The sequence below is a fragment of the Athene noctua genome, chromosome 11 (assembly GCF_965140245.1).
Source record: "Athene noctua chromosome 11, bAthNoc1.hap1.1, whole genome shotgun sequence".
In the NCBI taxonomy this organism is placed as follows: domain Eukaryota; kingdom Metazoa; phylum Chordata; class Aves; order Strigiformes; family Strigidae; genus Athene; species Athene noctua.
Genome location: NC_134047.1, coordinates 23,867,587 through 23,880,660, shown reverse-complemented (window position 1 = coordinate 23,880,660; position 13,074 = coordinate 23,867,587). Strand labels below are relative to the sequence as shown.

Here is a 13,074-nt window from a genome sequence, read left to right as displayed (position 1 = left end):
CATCGGGGCTGAGCTCTGCCGGAGATGGAGATGCTGAGGGTGGGAGGTGGCTGACGATGGCACTCCTGTCACCCTGTCTGCGCCCGCCTTGCCTGTGGGTGGGAGGGGAGTGGGGTTCAGGGGCTCCCGGGAAGGGGTCGGGAAGGAGGGAGGTTTTTCCCAGCAGGATGGGGCTGCAAATGGCACCAGGGCTCCCCGCAGCTCCTGGGTGCAAACCCAGAGGTTTTGCTCCTCGGGGCGAAGAGCGAGCGGGCCATGCGTGTGCAGCTGGCTCGAGCTGCACTAGGGTGATTAACACCAATTAATTCCAGATGAGCAGCAGCCACCGTCTGCTGCCAGGGTGCCCAGGAGCACCAGGGTGGCTCCGGGAGCAGACGGGACAGCGGATTCCTGCCAGAGGAGGATGAGGATGGAGCGCCGAGCCGAGCCATGCTCTTGGCTGTCTGCCACCCTTGAGCTGACCCCCGCAGCCATGAGCCCAACGCGAAGGGACCTTCCCCCACCACCCCTGTCCAAGCCCACTGGCACCAACATGCCAAAATCCCCTGCTGAGGCTTCCTCCTGGGCTCCCGGCCTCGAGAGGAACCTGTGGCCAGGCCAACCGCTGCCGTGCGGCCAGGGCACCGTTTGATTTTGGTCTGGCGGCTCCAGGCTGCACGGCAGCAGTTGTATCCCTCACCAGCACCCACCACGGGGACACGCTGCACGGTGGGTGTGTGCTGGAGACCCCCACCCTGCCAGAGACCCCGCTCCCACTGGCGCTGCTCCCTCCCGTTACTTAACAGCGCAGCAATAATTCCCCGCAGCCGCGGAGGCGCCTGGTTTCTGATTAACGCCGTCTGCGCCGCTTAATCCGGATCAGGGGAGGAAGACCTGGAGCATTTGAGGGGCTTTGAGAAATGAGCGGCTCTGCCTGCCGGTGTTTACGTAAGGTGGCTGCGGGACGGTGCCAGAGGCACCAGCACGGGCACCCGGGGAGCTGTGCCAGCACCAGGGCACTGTTGTATTTCAGAAAGTGGGTTTACTGGTACCAGCTTGCTGGGGGTCTCCAGCTGCCCCCGGGGCTCCCTTTGGAGGACAGACCCCGTGGGTGAGGGCACGGAAGCAGGAGGATGGGGGATGCCCCGCAGCCGTGGCCGGAGTGGCAGGACACCCCAGGGCACTGTCCGTGGGGAGCCAGGACCCCCGTGCTCCCCCAGCCCCACGCCCACCCACCTCCTGCCCCGCTGGAAGCAGCCGTCTGAGCTGTGCTTCACACAGCACGTGGACCTGGAAGGACAGGCGAGATGAGGCGGATGAGAGGAGCCTTTGGGCATTTATTAAACAGGAAAAAGGAAGAAGCCCTCTCTCATTTCCCTATTATTTTTAACACGGTGCTGCATCCCCCAGCTTCCTTCCCCGGCACTTGGGTCAGAGCACGGTGCAAGCGCGGGAAGGGATGTGGTCTGTCCGTCTCACGGCTGGCTTTGGGAGGGGAAATATCTGCCCCCCCACCAGGGCAAGATCTCCCTTGCTGAATCCACCCAGTCAGGATTAATCCGAGCTTAAGATGCCCATAACAAAATCTGCTCTCCATCCCCACCACGCTCCGCAGACCCTACAGCCATGGCCCTTGGGAACGGCACCAGTCTCAGGGGCCTTATTAAGAGCCTAACGAAGAGCTGCCAGTAGAGATCTCGGGATTAGGTGCTGTAGGCACGGCCCTGGGGTGCCTGCTCCACCGTCCACCCAGCCAAGCAGCGGGTATCCAGGTGGGGGGGCTGCCTCCTCCTCCTCCTCTTCCACCCACCAGCGGGAAGGTCACAGTTCACGTGTCCCCCCGACCTTGGCAGAAATAGCACCTGCTTATCTGTAAACTAAGCAGCTCTCTGGTGTGCAATTAAAGAGATGACAAGTCCCGGCCCTGGGAAATATGTGCTGACAGCTAAAGCCCTGCGCAGTGGGGCTGGTGTGCCATGGTGGCTCCCAGTGGCTCCCAGGGCCAGGGGCACAGGTGGGCTGCATTTGGGAGGAGTTGGTGCCCAGGTGATAAAGGCTGTTGAGCCGACCCGGGGTGCTGTGAGGAGGCAGCTCTGGGATGGAGCCCCAGTCAGAATCAAGGGTGGGCTCCAAGCAACGAGCCTGGCCGAGCGAGGAAGGGCTTGAGGGATGCTGGAGGTGAGGAAGAGGAGTGGGGTCTTGTTGGTGCAGTTTGTGGTTGCTCTGGGCTGACCCCGGAGTCTGTGCCCTGTTCCTGGGGCCAAGGTGGGGGCAGCACCCACAGGAGCATCCTGCAGACACCCCTGCGGGAGGGGAGGTGGATCCCACGTGGGGAGCAAGGACAGCAGCAGGGAGCACTTCTCTCCCGGCCGGCCATAAGGCAAATCCAACTCTGCTTTCAACAGTTTTCTATTTGCAGCAGCAAACCTTGAATTAACGATGGGTTAATCAGGTCAGGCGAGGGCAGCCTGTGGGGTTATGAAATGATTGCCCAGGGGTGCGGGGGGTGGTGGCAGGTCCCTGTCACACCACTGAGGGGTGGATGCTCCTTCCCTGCGGCTTCTTGTGGGGGGAGAAAAGCCTGGTGTGTGCAGTCCCGAGCCTCACGTGTGCCCTCACGCCGTCATCCCTTACATCAGTGTCCTCGTGGCAAGGGTGTCCCATGTGCCCTGGGCGACAGCAGGTCACCTCTGGGCACACTGGCCAGGCAAGAGGCTGCCTGTGCCATCCAGCATGTACCAGCCCTGGCGTGGCCAGCAGGGACAGGGAAGGGATCTGAGCCCTGGGCTCGGCACTGGGGAGGCCGCCCCTTGGTGAGTGGGTTCAGTGTTGGGCCCCTCACCCCAAAAAGGCCATTGAATGACTCAAGCGTGGCCAGAGAAGGGCAACGGAGCTGGGGCAGGGTCTGGAGCACAGGTCTGCTGGGGAGCGGCTGGGGGAACTGGGGGGGTTCAGTCTGGAGCAGAGGAGGCTGAGGGGAGACCTCCTGGCCCTCTGCAACTCCCTGCCAGGAGGGGGCAGAGAGGGGGGATGAGTCTCTGGAGCCAAGGCCCCAGCGCCAGGCCCCGAGGGAATGGCCTCAAGCTGCCCAGGGCAGGGTCAGGCTGGCTCTGAGGAAGGATTTCTGTGCAGAAGGGGCTGTTGGGCGTTGGAATGGGCTGCCCAGGGCAGGGGGGAGTCCCCGGGATCCCTGGAGGGGTTGAAGAGTCGGGCTGAGCCAGCGCTGAGGGATCTGGGGGAGTTGGGAACGGTCAGGGGGAGGGTCCTGGTTGGGCTGGAGGAGCTGCAAGGGCTTTTCCAAACAAGATGATTCTGTAAAGTGCACAAGGGAGGGATAAAACCCAGCAGGTCCCTCCCGGCCCCCTGCCACCTCCATGAACCCTCATGCCCAGGGCTGGCCCAGCTCTGCTTGCCACAGGAGCAGTTGTGAGAGCCCCTGTGGGAATCCGTGCCCCCCTGCCAACACCCTGCCCACCGGGAGCAGAGCTTCCACCTCAATTACCATCACCTTGCTCCTAAACCCGCTTTGCCAATCTCCGTAAGCTGCTTTCTCAGGGCTCTGGCAGCAGCTGTATTTATAGCCCACTCTTACTCATCAAGCGCCTCCCCAGTTAATAAAGCAATCAGAAGTAATCAGCCCAGAAGTACCTCTGCCCCGTGGCGCACACCCACCCCACACCTCCCCATCTCCAGCCACAGCCGAGTGAGTGAGATCAGATGCCAAGGGGAGGGACCACGGCGGGGGTATAAGAAGCAGCAGGACTGGGAGCAATCCGTAGTGACTGGGTGGCAGTGGGACGTGTTGGGAGAGGAAGAGGAGAGCATCTGTCTGTCCATCCTCCTTCCAGGTGAGTGCTGCCTGCTCTGCTGCCTACCAGTGCTTTGGGGCATGGATTCTGCTGTTTGGTAAAACACATGGGGACAGGGACATTGGTGCTGGATCATGGCTGGAAGGGGGGTGGTTTGGGGCTGAAAGGGGAAAAAACGTGGCCAAAAGGATTTCAGTGAGGCTGATCTTTTGATCCAGCGCTGAGGGATCTGGGGGAGTTGGGAACGGTCAGGGGGAGGGTCATGGTTGGGCTGGAGGAGCTGCAGGGGCTTTTCCAACCCGGATGATTCCGGGATTCTGTGAGCCGGAGGGCAGGGGCGGAGGGGCCGGTAGAGCTCTAGCCAAGCCAGGAGGGGTCCAAGTCCCTGCTCTGGGGCTCGAGAGGTGCAGAGGAGGAATTCAGCTCTTCACTCCTCCACCTCTCATCACCTTATCCCCAATTCCCGAGCTCTGGAAGGGGCCGAGCCTGCCACACCGCTCCCGCTGCCCTCACACCTTCTCTCAGTGCTGCCCAAAAAACCCTGCAGGGGAGAGTGCCCGAGCTTCACGTCCCGCAGCACCCGAGGGCATCACGGATCCTGTCTTTGGGACTAATCCCATGTTTTCCCATGGGGAAGAGGATCATCTCCTAACCCCAGATCAATATCTTCTTTCTCCCTCGCATCTCTGAGGTTGTGTAAAGAGGCAACTCTGCCCACATGCCCCTGAGGCTTAAAATCCTACCTGGGTTTAAGCTTTGCTAATGTCAGAGCTGCCTAACTTTAAGAAGCTGAGCTCATCCCATCTAATCTCCTGGCGAATCAGCTGGTGATCAGTGCCATATTTACGGTTTAATTCTGGATGCCAGGCTCCAGCAAGCAAAACACAGGCAGCGCAGTCGGGCAGGGCTGGGCAGCCCGGGCCGGGCTCCCGGTGGCAGCTCCGGTGCTGCCACCCAGGGATGGGGACAGAGGGGCCGTGCGCCCCGAGACCCCCCTGCCCACGGGGCTGATCAGCTGCCCTCGACCTTTCTGCCTGCGGTTTCCTCGCTCTCCTGTGAGTGACGGGACAAAATGAGCCCGTTCCTGCCGTTAAGCCATGACAGCCAATTTCCTGCAGACAAGAAAAAGTCATAAAATTGCATCTCCGTAAGCCCGTTTGTTCATTTTCTTGCCTTTCCCAGCCTTGAACTCGCTCCCTTGGGAGTCACCCCTGTGCTTCCTATTTTCTGGAGCCTGCCTGCCTGCAGCATCACTCTCCCACCTCCTCTTCGCCACATTTTCAGGCGGATGCAAAGGGCTTGCTCAGCTCAGCTGCCCCTGCCGGGTCTCCAGCCACTGGCCACGGGCCTTGTGCGTGGCCCCGGAGCGGGGCAGCCCCAGCTGAACCCCGCAAAGGCGGAAGGCCGAGCAGTGCCCCAGCCCTGCGGTTTGTTGGGACATAAACGATTTTGTAGCGATGGCTGGCGGCTGCCCCTTCCCCACCACATCGCCCATCGTTTTTCCTCCATCTCTCCGCACAGATCCCCACCTGCGTGGCTGCTGACTTAAAATGGCGGAAGGACCAAAGTAAGTGGCTTTTTTCTTCTTTTTATTTTTTAATTGGGAGGGAGCAGGGCACCGTGAGGCGGGAGCAGAGGGAGAAAGTCCCCCAGCCCCCCCCCCAACCCGCTGAGCCCACTGACCAGTACGTGAGCTCGCCGTAGCAGGATGGAGCGAGCTGTCACGGGGCCAGCGAAGCACCTTCTCTTTTCTTCTGCGTGTTGGTGTTTTCTCACTTGTCTGTAAGACGCAGCCCGCTCACACACCCCCTCCTTGATGCCCCTGCACTGAGCTCAGGAGCATGATATCGCCTGGGGCAGCCACATGGGGTGGGTTTGGCTCTGAATTTGCAGGACACGGGTTTCCCCAAGGCCAGGACACCCCGTGCAGGCTCTGGTGTAGCTCTTGGAGATGCACCACGGGAAGCCCTCCCCTCCTCATCCCAGGGAGACAAATGGCCACCCCATCCCTCCCTCCCTGGCTGGGCAGGAGCAGGCTGTGCCTCATCCAGAGCGTTCCCAACCCATATGTCTGCGTTTCCTCCACAGGGTGTTCAAGAAGACCAGCCCCAACAGCAAGGTGAGGCCACGCGCGCAGAGATGGGACCGTGCGCCCCGTCCCGGGGTGTGGGTCAGCCCAAGGTGCCAGCTCTGTTGGGGTCCTGCGGGGTGGCTCTGCCCCTGGGATGGGACACAGGCTGGGTTTCCCTTCCCTTTGAGATCTCCAAATTGACTCCTGCTATACCTGTATGATGACACCGCAGGGCTCATTTTTCAAAATAGAAATTAAAAAACCCAACTGTATGAACTTCTAAATGCAGTGCCTGGCCTGACACACTAACAGCAGGTTAATGAGCCCCACGACACAACCCAGGGCTTGAAAATTGTGGCCAATTCAATGGCAAACACTAACATGTTTCCTTCTTTCCTTTCACCATGTGCTGCCTTCAGCTGTCCCTCTACCTGGGGAAGAGAGACTTTGTGGATCACGTGGAGTCGGTGGACTCCGTAGGTGAGTGGGGCTGTGCTCACCACGGAGGGGGAAGCCCAGGCAGCGAGCGGCCAGGGAGCTGGTCCCTGTGCTGGTGGCTGCTCACCTCAGCTTCCCACCGGAGCAGGAGGAGCAAGGGCAGCTCCAGAGGAGCAAATATTCCATTTTCCTTACCAAAAAAAAATAGTGGGGAAAGGGACAAAGTCCCTTTGCTAAACAATCCCTCTATGCTGCTAGTGTTGATGCTGGAGGAGGCATCGCCATCCCCCTGAGCAGCAGCTCCCCTCGGTCCCCTTCCCAGCTGACGAGCAGATTATTTGAATTTTAAAAGCGCAGTGTTTTTGCAAGGATTTCCCAGGCAGCTGAGCTCACCGGCCCTTCTTCTCTGTTTGTTTGCAGATGGCGTCTGCCTGATCGACCCGGAGTACCTAAAGGACAGGAAAGGTATTAATACAGAAAACCCCACGTTAGAAGGGGAAGGGGTGGAAACCAGTGCCAAGCTCACAAGCCAGCTGGGGCTGTAGCCAGGTTAGAGCTGCGATGGGTCATCTATAGCTCATATAGTGCAGCAGGGAGACAGCGGCTGACCCGGAGAGGAAAGCTGCCTCTTTCTTCTCACCTCTTCTGCCTGGGGCAGCTCTGAAGCTCCCCGTGCCTTGCAAAAAGATGTGATGAATCTTGGTAACTTGGTGTTTGAGGTGTGGGTCCCGATAACAGGGTCATATTTCTCCTAAAGAATTATTAAAGCGTTTTTTTCTTTCTTTCCTCTTTTCTCAACCCTTTGTCTCACCCTTCCCCTAACCCCACTCCTCTCCCTTCCCACCCGGCTCCAGTCTACGTGACTCTTACTTGCGCATTTCGCTACGGCCGAGATGACCTCGACGTTATTGGGTTGACCTTCAGGAAGGACCTCTATGTCCTGACCACCCAGATCTTCCCACCGGTGCCGGACCAGGCACCCAAAACCCTCACTCCTTTGCAGGAGAAGCTGTTGAAGAAGCTGGGGGAGAATGCCTACCCCTTCACCTTTGAGGTAGGGGCTGCTCAGCCCTTCCTGACTGCATCATCTCTGCGCATGCTCTTTATTCACTTTTTTTCTCTCTTTCCCTGTTCTGCCCAGATGGCCACCAACCTGCCCTGCTCGGTCACTCTCCAGCCAGGGCCAGATGATGTGGGAAAGGTGAGCTGCTGTGCCCAACCCCTGTCCCCTGGACACGTTGGCCCTGGCAGAGGGTTAAGCTGTGGGGAGCTGCTTCTCTTTTTTGGGGACACGGCTCCTGGGGTGAGGGTTGGGGAGGAAGGATGGCTGGACCTGGGACGAGGATCTCTGGGGATGCAGTGGAGGAAGGAGGGGAATGAACCTAAACCTCAGGCAGCTTTGAACCGCTCCTCCTTAGCGACTGTACATGTTCCTCCCCAGGCCTGTGGCGTAGACTTCGAGGTCAAAGGATTTTGTGCTGAAAATCTGGAGGAGAAAATTCACAAGAGGTATTTGAAGGAGATCCCGTTCCTTTCCTGTGGCCCAAAAACCAAACAAGCGGAGGGTTTTGGGGTGGCCAGCTCAGGGGTCGGGCTGAGGACCTGCTGGATGGGTACGTGGCCCAAAGGAAGGGCAGTGGTCCCCGTGTCAGAGCCCACCCTGTCCTAAGAGCAGGCTGCAGCTTGCACCCTTTGGCCTGAGACACCGCGGTGTCCCCTGCAAAGGCTGTGTCATCACATCCCTGCCGGGGGGACTGGGGGTGACAGCTTCTCACCTCGCAGGAACTCCGTGCGCCTCATCATCCGCAAGATCCAGTTTGCACCCCTGAAGATGGGGCCACCCCCGAAGTCGGAGACCACGCGGCAGTTCATGATGTCCGACAAGCCCCTGCACCTCGAAGCCTCCCTGGATAAGGAGGTCAGTACGGGGGATGTCCCCTGGCTCATGCCACCACGTGTTGTCCCCAGGGACGGGGACCGGGATGCCCGGATGTGTAACCAAGCCTCTTCCCACTGCAGATCTATTACCACGGAGACCCCATCAATGTGACTGTCAATATCAACAACGCGACCAACAAGATTGTGAAAAAAGTTAAGATCTCGGGTGAGAGGGGGCAGGAGGGGCACGTCCTGGCCTTCCCGTCAGAGATGGGGACAGCGTGCCTGTGCCTCTGCCGCGTCACCAACGCTGCTCCCTCTTGTCTCTCCTCAGTTGATCAGATCACAGATGTGGTCCTTTATTCGCTGGATAAATACACAAAGACTGTGTGCACCGAGGAGATAAAGTAAGTCAAAAGGGGCAGGAGCAGCATGGCATCGTGGTGAGAGGGAGGAAGAGAGAGGAGGAGGAGGAGGAGGGGAAAGTGATGGGGAGAGGGGGTGGGGAAGACGGTTTTACACCAGGCAGTAAAAATATCAGAGTTAGAAGAGCAGATGCAGAGGAAGCAGAGGAGAGGGAAGGTTCTGGACGCCTTGGCCCCCAGTGCAAGCCAGTGTTGGCTGGGGAGGTCCCTGGGGGAAGGTGAGCAGCTGTGTGTCCCCCCCCGCCCCGCCTCCGGCTGCTTCCTCTCCTTGCTTTGCATCTCTGAGGCCAGCCACAGATGAGAACAAGGAGGGCTGCAGGGAAGGTGGTGGGTAGAAAAAAAAGAAGTGGTTGTATAAGGGAACGAAAGGAGGAAACGGGCCCAGGTAGCTGTGTGGGGAGGGCAGGGTCGGGGGTGTCTGGCTCTGCTGAGCACCCTCCAGGCTGGTGCTGGCTCTGAGCTCTTCCACCCCTTCCAGCGAGAACGTGGCAGCTAACTCCACCTTCTCCAAAACGTACTCCGTCACCCCCATGCTCTCAACCAACCGGGAGAAGAAAGGCCTCGCTCTCGACGGAAAACTCAAGCACGAGGACACCAACCTGGCCTCCAGCACCGTGTAAGAGCCGGGTGGGCTCCCCCCGCCTCCCCACCACGGCCAGACCCACACCTTCCTCCCTCTTGGCTCCCACCAAGGGTCCCCCCCACCTCCTGTGCCCGAGTCCACCCTATCCAGCTGGGAAATGAAGGGATTCTGTGACACAGCCGTCCGTTTTGTAGGAGAGACGTAGCCTCCCAGTCCCACTCAACACCCAAAACTCTCTGCAGAGCTTTATTGGGTCTCGTCTCAGGAGTTAATTCCAGCTCAAGCGGCCTCCAGAAACTGCTCTATGGCTTTAGCCAAGTGAAGCCGCCGTCCCCTCTCTTTTACTGCCACCATGTGCTGTCCTCTCCTGTTAAACCCCAGAGCACCCCACTCGACACGGAGCCAGCCCCGGGGCTGCCGCGGGGGGAACGGACGGGGCCTGCGACCCCACCTCACCTCTCTGCTCTGCCTCTCTCCTAGCCTGAGACCCGGCATGGACAAGGAGGTGCTGGGCATCCTGGTGTCCTACAAACTGAAGGTCAACCTGCTGGTGTCCCGAGGAGGGTGAGGCTCTGCGGGCGCCGGGGTGGGGACCGTCCCCTTGGGCCGTGCTGTGGGATCTTGTACCACCGGGCAGATGACAAAGGGACTTGTGTTGTGGATCCCCTGGCCCCCTGTCCTGCTTCCCCGGGCCATGGGACCCCCACACCTCCATCCCCACTGCCCTCCACCCCTATTATAAATCTTAGAATCTACCTTATTATAAAGCAAAGTCTAACATTGCTCCTCTGCCTTGGCTGATTTCTCTCCTTTCTCCACAGCATCCTGGGGGATCTCACTTCCAGGTAAGGGGGGAAGCTGCCTGTGGGGCTGAGCAGAGTGGGGTGCTGGGTGAGTTTATTGAAAGAAATTTTTCTTTCCAGTGACGTGGGTGTCGAGCTGCCTGTCATCCTGATGCACCCGAAGCCTGCGGACGGTAAGTGGTGCTTGGGGTGCTGCTGAAATGAGGGGGAGGAAGAGGCAGAGCCTGTTCAGAGGGGAACTGGTACAAACTACACCAGGACAGCTGCCTCTGTGCAAAGGGCCCTGTTCTGCCTGGCAGCCACCCTGTCTGGGACCAACTGTGGGAGCAGATCTGCTCCCTGTGGTGCCCCAGCTGCCACCCATCCTGATGTCTCTCTTTCTAGAAAAACACCTGAGTATTGAGAAGAGTTGTTAACTGAAATGTCCTTTCTGTATTGTTAACCTGCATGTGTGTGTCTCTCAATCCTTGCCTCCCTGTGCTTTGCTTATTGATGGACTACAGATAAGCCAAGGTAAAGAGATCACAGAACCATAGAATCACAGAGCGGTTTGGGTTGGGAGGGAGCTTAGAGCCCCTCCAGTGCCACCCCCTGCCCTGGGCAGGGCCACCTTCCACTAGCCCGGGTTGCCCAAAGCCCCGTCCAACCTGGCCTTGAACCCTTCCAGGGAGGGGGCAGCCACAGCTGCTCTGGGCAGCCTGTGCCAGGGCCTCACCCCCTCACAGGGAAGAATTTTTGCCTTAGATCTCACCTAAATCTGCCCCATCTCAGTTTAAAACCATCACTCCTCATCCTATCCCTACCCCCCTGATGACGAGTTCTTCCCCCCATTCCTGCAGCCCCTTTCAGCCCTGGGGGGCCGCTCTGAGGTCTCCCCGGAGCCTTCTCTTCTCCAGCTGAACCCCCCAACTCTCCCAGCCTGTCCTCACAGGGGGGTGCTCCAGCCCCCCCCCAGCATCTCCGTGGCCTCCTCTGGCCCCGCTGGAGCAGGTCTGTGTCCTGCTGTTGGTGCCCCAGAGCTGGGCCCAGCCCTGCAGGGGGGTCTCATGAGAGCAGAAGGGGAGAATCCCCCCCCAGCCCTGCTGCCCACCCTGCTCTGGGTGCAGCCCAGCACACGGGTGGCTTTCTGGGCTGCCAGCACATGTTGCTGGCTCACAGGCAGTTTTCCACCCACCAGCACCCCCAAGTCCTCCTCCTCGGGGCTGCTCTCCATCCACTCCTCGCCCAGCCTGGATTTGTGCTGGGGATTGCCCCGACCCCTGGGCAGGACCTTGCCCTTGGCTGTGTTGAACTCCATGAGGTTCACACGGTCCCACCTCTCCAGCCTGCCCAGGTCCCTCTGGGTGTTTCCTTATACCTCAAGCCAGTATTCCCTCTAGCACAGAAACCACACAGATCCTTTGCAGATGGATGCGATGGATCCGTCACAGATGGATGTGATGCTCCATTCCAGTTTGAGATCACACCCTTGGATTAAATCATCCGGGTCTCAAAGTCCTGAGCCCCTATGCCACAGCAGCCAGCATGACACCCTCCATGGTGGCACAGGCACCAGGAGCTGGAAGGATTCCAATGCTGGGCTCGGCATGTGTTCTGCAACTTTCCGGGGTTTATTTTACAACTCTCTTTGCTACAAACACAGCAGCCTCTTCTGCTGCAAGCCCAGACCTTGCCTCATCCCTTGCAAGCAGCCAGCAGTGCTCCATCCCTCAGCCACGAGTGTCACTGCTGGACATCATGTCCCCTACGGCCTCGGTCCCCGTCTGCCCCACGCTGAGGCCCCTCGGCTGCTGGAAGCGGCGCCGGACACAGCCCCGTGGCCCCGCACGCTCCCCAGGGCTGGAGCCCTCTTCTCCTCCCACCCCATGGGCTTATTCCAGCTGAAGCCACAGCTGGGGTTGCTTCCCTCCGGGAAGGGGCAGTGTGCCAAACCCATTCCTGGCAGCCACGGCCGCCAACCAGCCCCGCAGCCGGCCCTGGCTTGCAAAGCCCCAAAAGGCTGTTTTGTGTCTGGTTACACCCTGCAACGGGACACGAGCACTGGGATTTGGAGCCTGGAAACTCAGGCTGCAATTGCAAGGCTTCCACACCAAAGCCTATCAGTTTCCCAGCTTGGCGAGGCTATTTAAACTTCCTGAGGAGGAAATCTCTTGGCCTGTCCCCACCATCGCTCCCTGTAGATTTTTGCCAAGTCGTTTCACATTTACAAGCTTTTGGAATCTGTTTTGCTGACTCTTTTTTTTCCATTTTCTTCCCCCACTTTTCATTTTGTGGCTCTCCCTTGATGTCATCTGCCGCTCGCCTTTCGCAAGGAGGTAACTAATCTCTTTGTCTCCACTTTAATTTCTTTTCCTTCCCTTTTTTCCCCTTGACAGTGCAAAATATTGTCTTAAAAACCGCCAAAAGTTGCAGTTGCTCTCGCCCAGCTCCTCGGGTCACGCACGCTGGCAGCGAGTCCCGGATTTGTGCGCTGGGGTCAGGCTGTGGCTCGCGGTGACCCGCCGCTCCCTGGGGTGTGCGGGGTGACGGGGCTGGGGTGCGCAGCAGCAGGCTCTGGGTGTCAGCAGGGATTCCTCCCTCTTTGCTCGGTGCATCCCGGGCTCACCATGCTCTGCTCTCCCTTCCAGCGAGGAGGACATCATCATCGAGGAATTCGCTCGCCAAAAACTCAAAGGGGAGAAAGAGGATGAGGAGGAGGAGGCGGCCGAAAAAGAGGAAAGCTAACCCGCTGCCCAGGGCCGACCACCGCTCCCGCACGGCCCGGTTTGGGATGTGGACACCCTCAGCACGTTCCCCGCGGTGCCGTGTGTTCCCCACTGTCCCCCCTCCTCCTCCCCCGGGCTCCTGGCACCGACTCCAAACCCTGGTTGCGGCGGCGGGAGCCGCTGAACCTCATCCCGGTACCGTCACGCCGGGAAGTGCTCCCACCTCCTTGCACCCAGGGGTGCCGGGCAGGGGCCCGCGTGGGTGCGGCGGAGCCCGGCTGAGAGTGTTTGTCGCTTATGCAATGCTCTGTGACACCGTTATCAATAAACGCGCCCCAGGGGCCCGGTGTAAGCACGGTTTAGACCCGGTGCAGGCTCCGTGT

At 59.4% G+C, this 13,074-nt stretch overlaps 1 protein-coding gene across 1 annotated transcript; it reads left to right on the top strand.

Annotated features, from left to right (window-relative positions):
- Positions 1 to 3,665: 3,665 nt before the first annotated feature.
- On the top strand, positions 3,666 to 12,832 carry ARR3 (arrestin 3). The gene is made up of 18 exons (XM_074915032.1): positions 3,666 to 3,827; positions 5,310 to 5,355; positions 5,877 to 5,907; positions 6,279 to 6,339; positions 6,718 to 6,762; positions 7,152 to 7,351; positions 7,439 to 7,498; positions 7,739 to 7,806; positions 8,080 to 8,215; positions 8,317 to 8,401; positions 8,510 to 8,582; positions 9,079 to 9,216; positions 9,664 to 9,747; positions 10,005 to 10,028; positions 10,107 to 10,159; positions 10,490 to 10,499; positions 12,299 to 12,301; positions 12,614 to 12,832. Exons 2-18 carry the CDS (start codon positions 5,339 to 5,341, stop codon positions 12,708 to 12,710), a joined length of 1,185 nt encoding a protein of 394 aa, XP_074771133.1. The 5' UTR covers positions 3,666 to 3,827; positions 5,310 to 5,338; the 3' UTR covers positions 12,711 to 12,832.
- The last annotated feature ends 242 nt before the right edge of the window (positions 12,833 to 13,074 follow it).

Coding starts and splice junctions, on each gene's coding strand:
- ARR3 (XM_074915032.1), top strand. Junction 9,217..9,663: donor AACCTGGCCTCCAGCACCGT/GTAAGAGCCGGG, acceptor CCTCTCTCCTAG/CCTGAGACCCGGCATGGACA. Junction 9,748..10,004: donor CTGCTGGTGTCCCGAGGAGG/GTGAGGCTCTGC, acceptor CTTTCTCCACAG/CATCCTGGGGGATCTCACTT.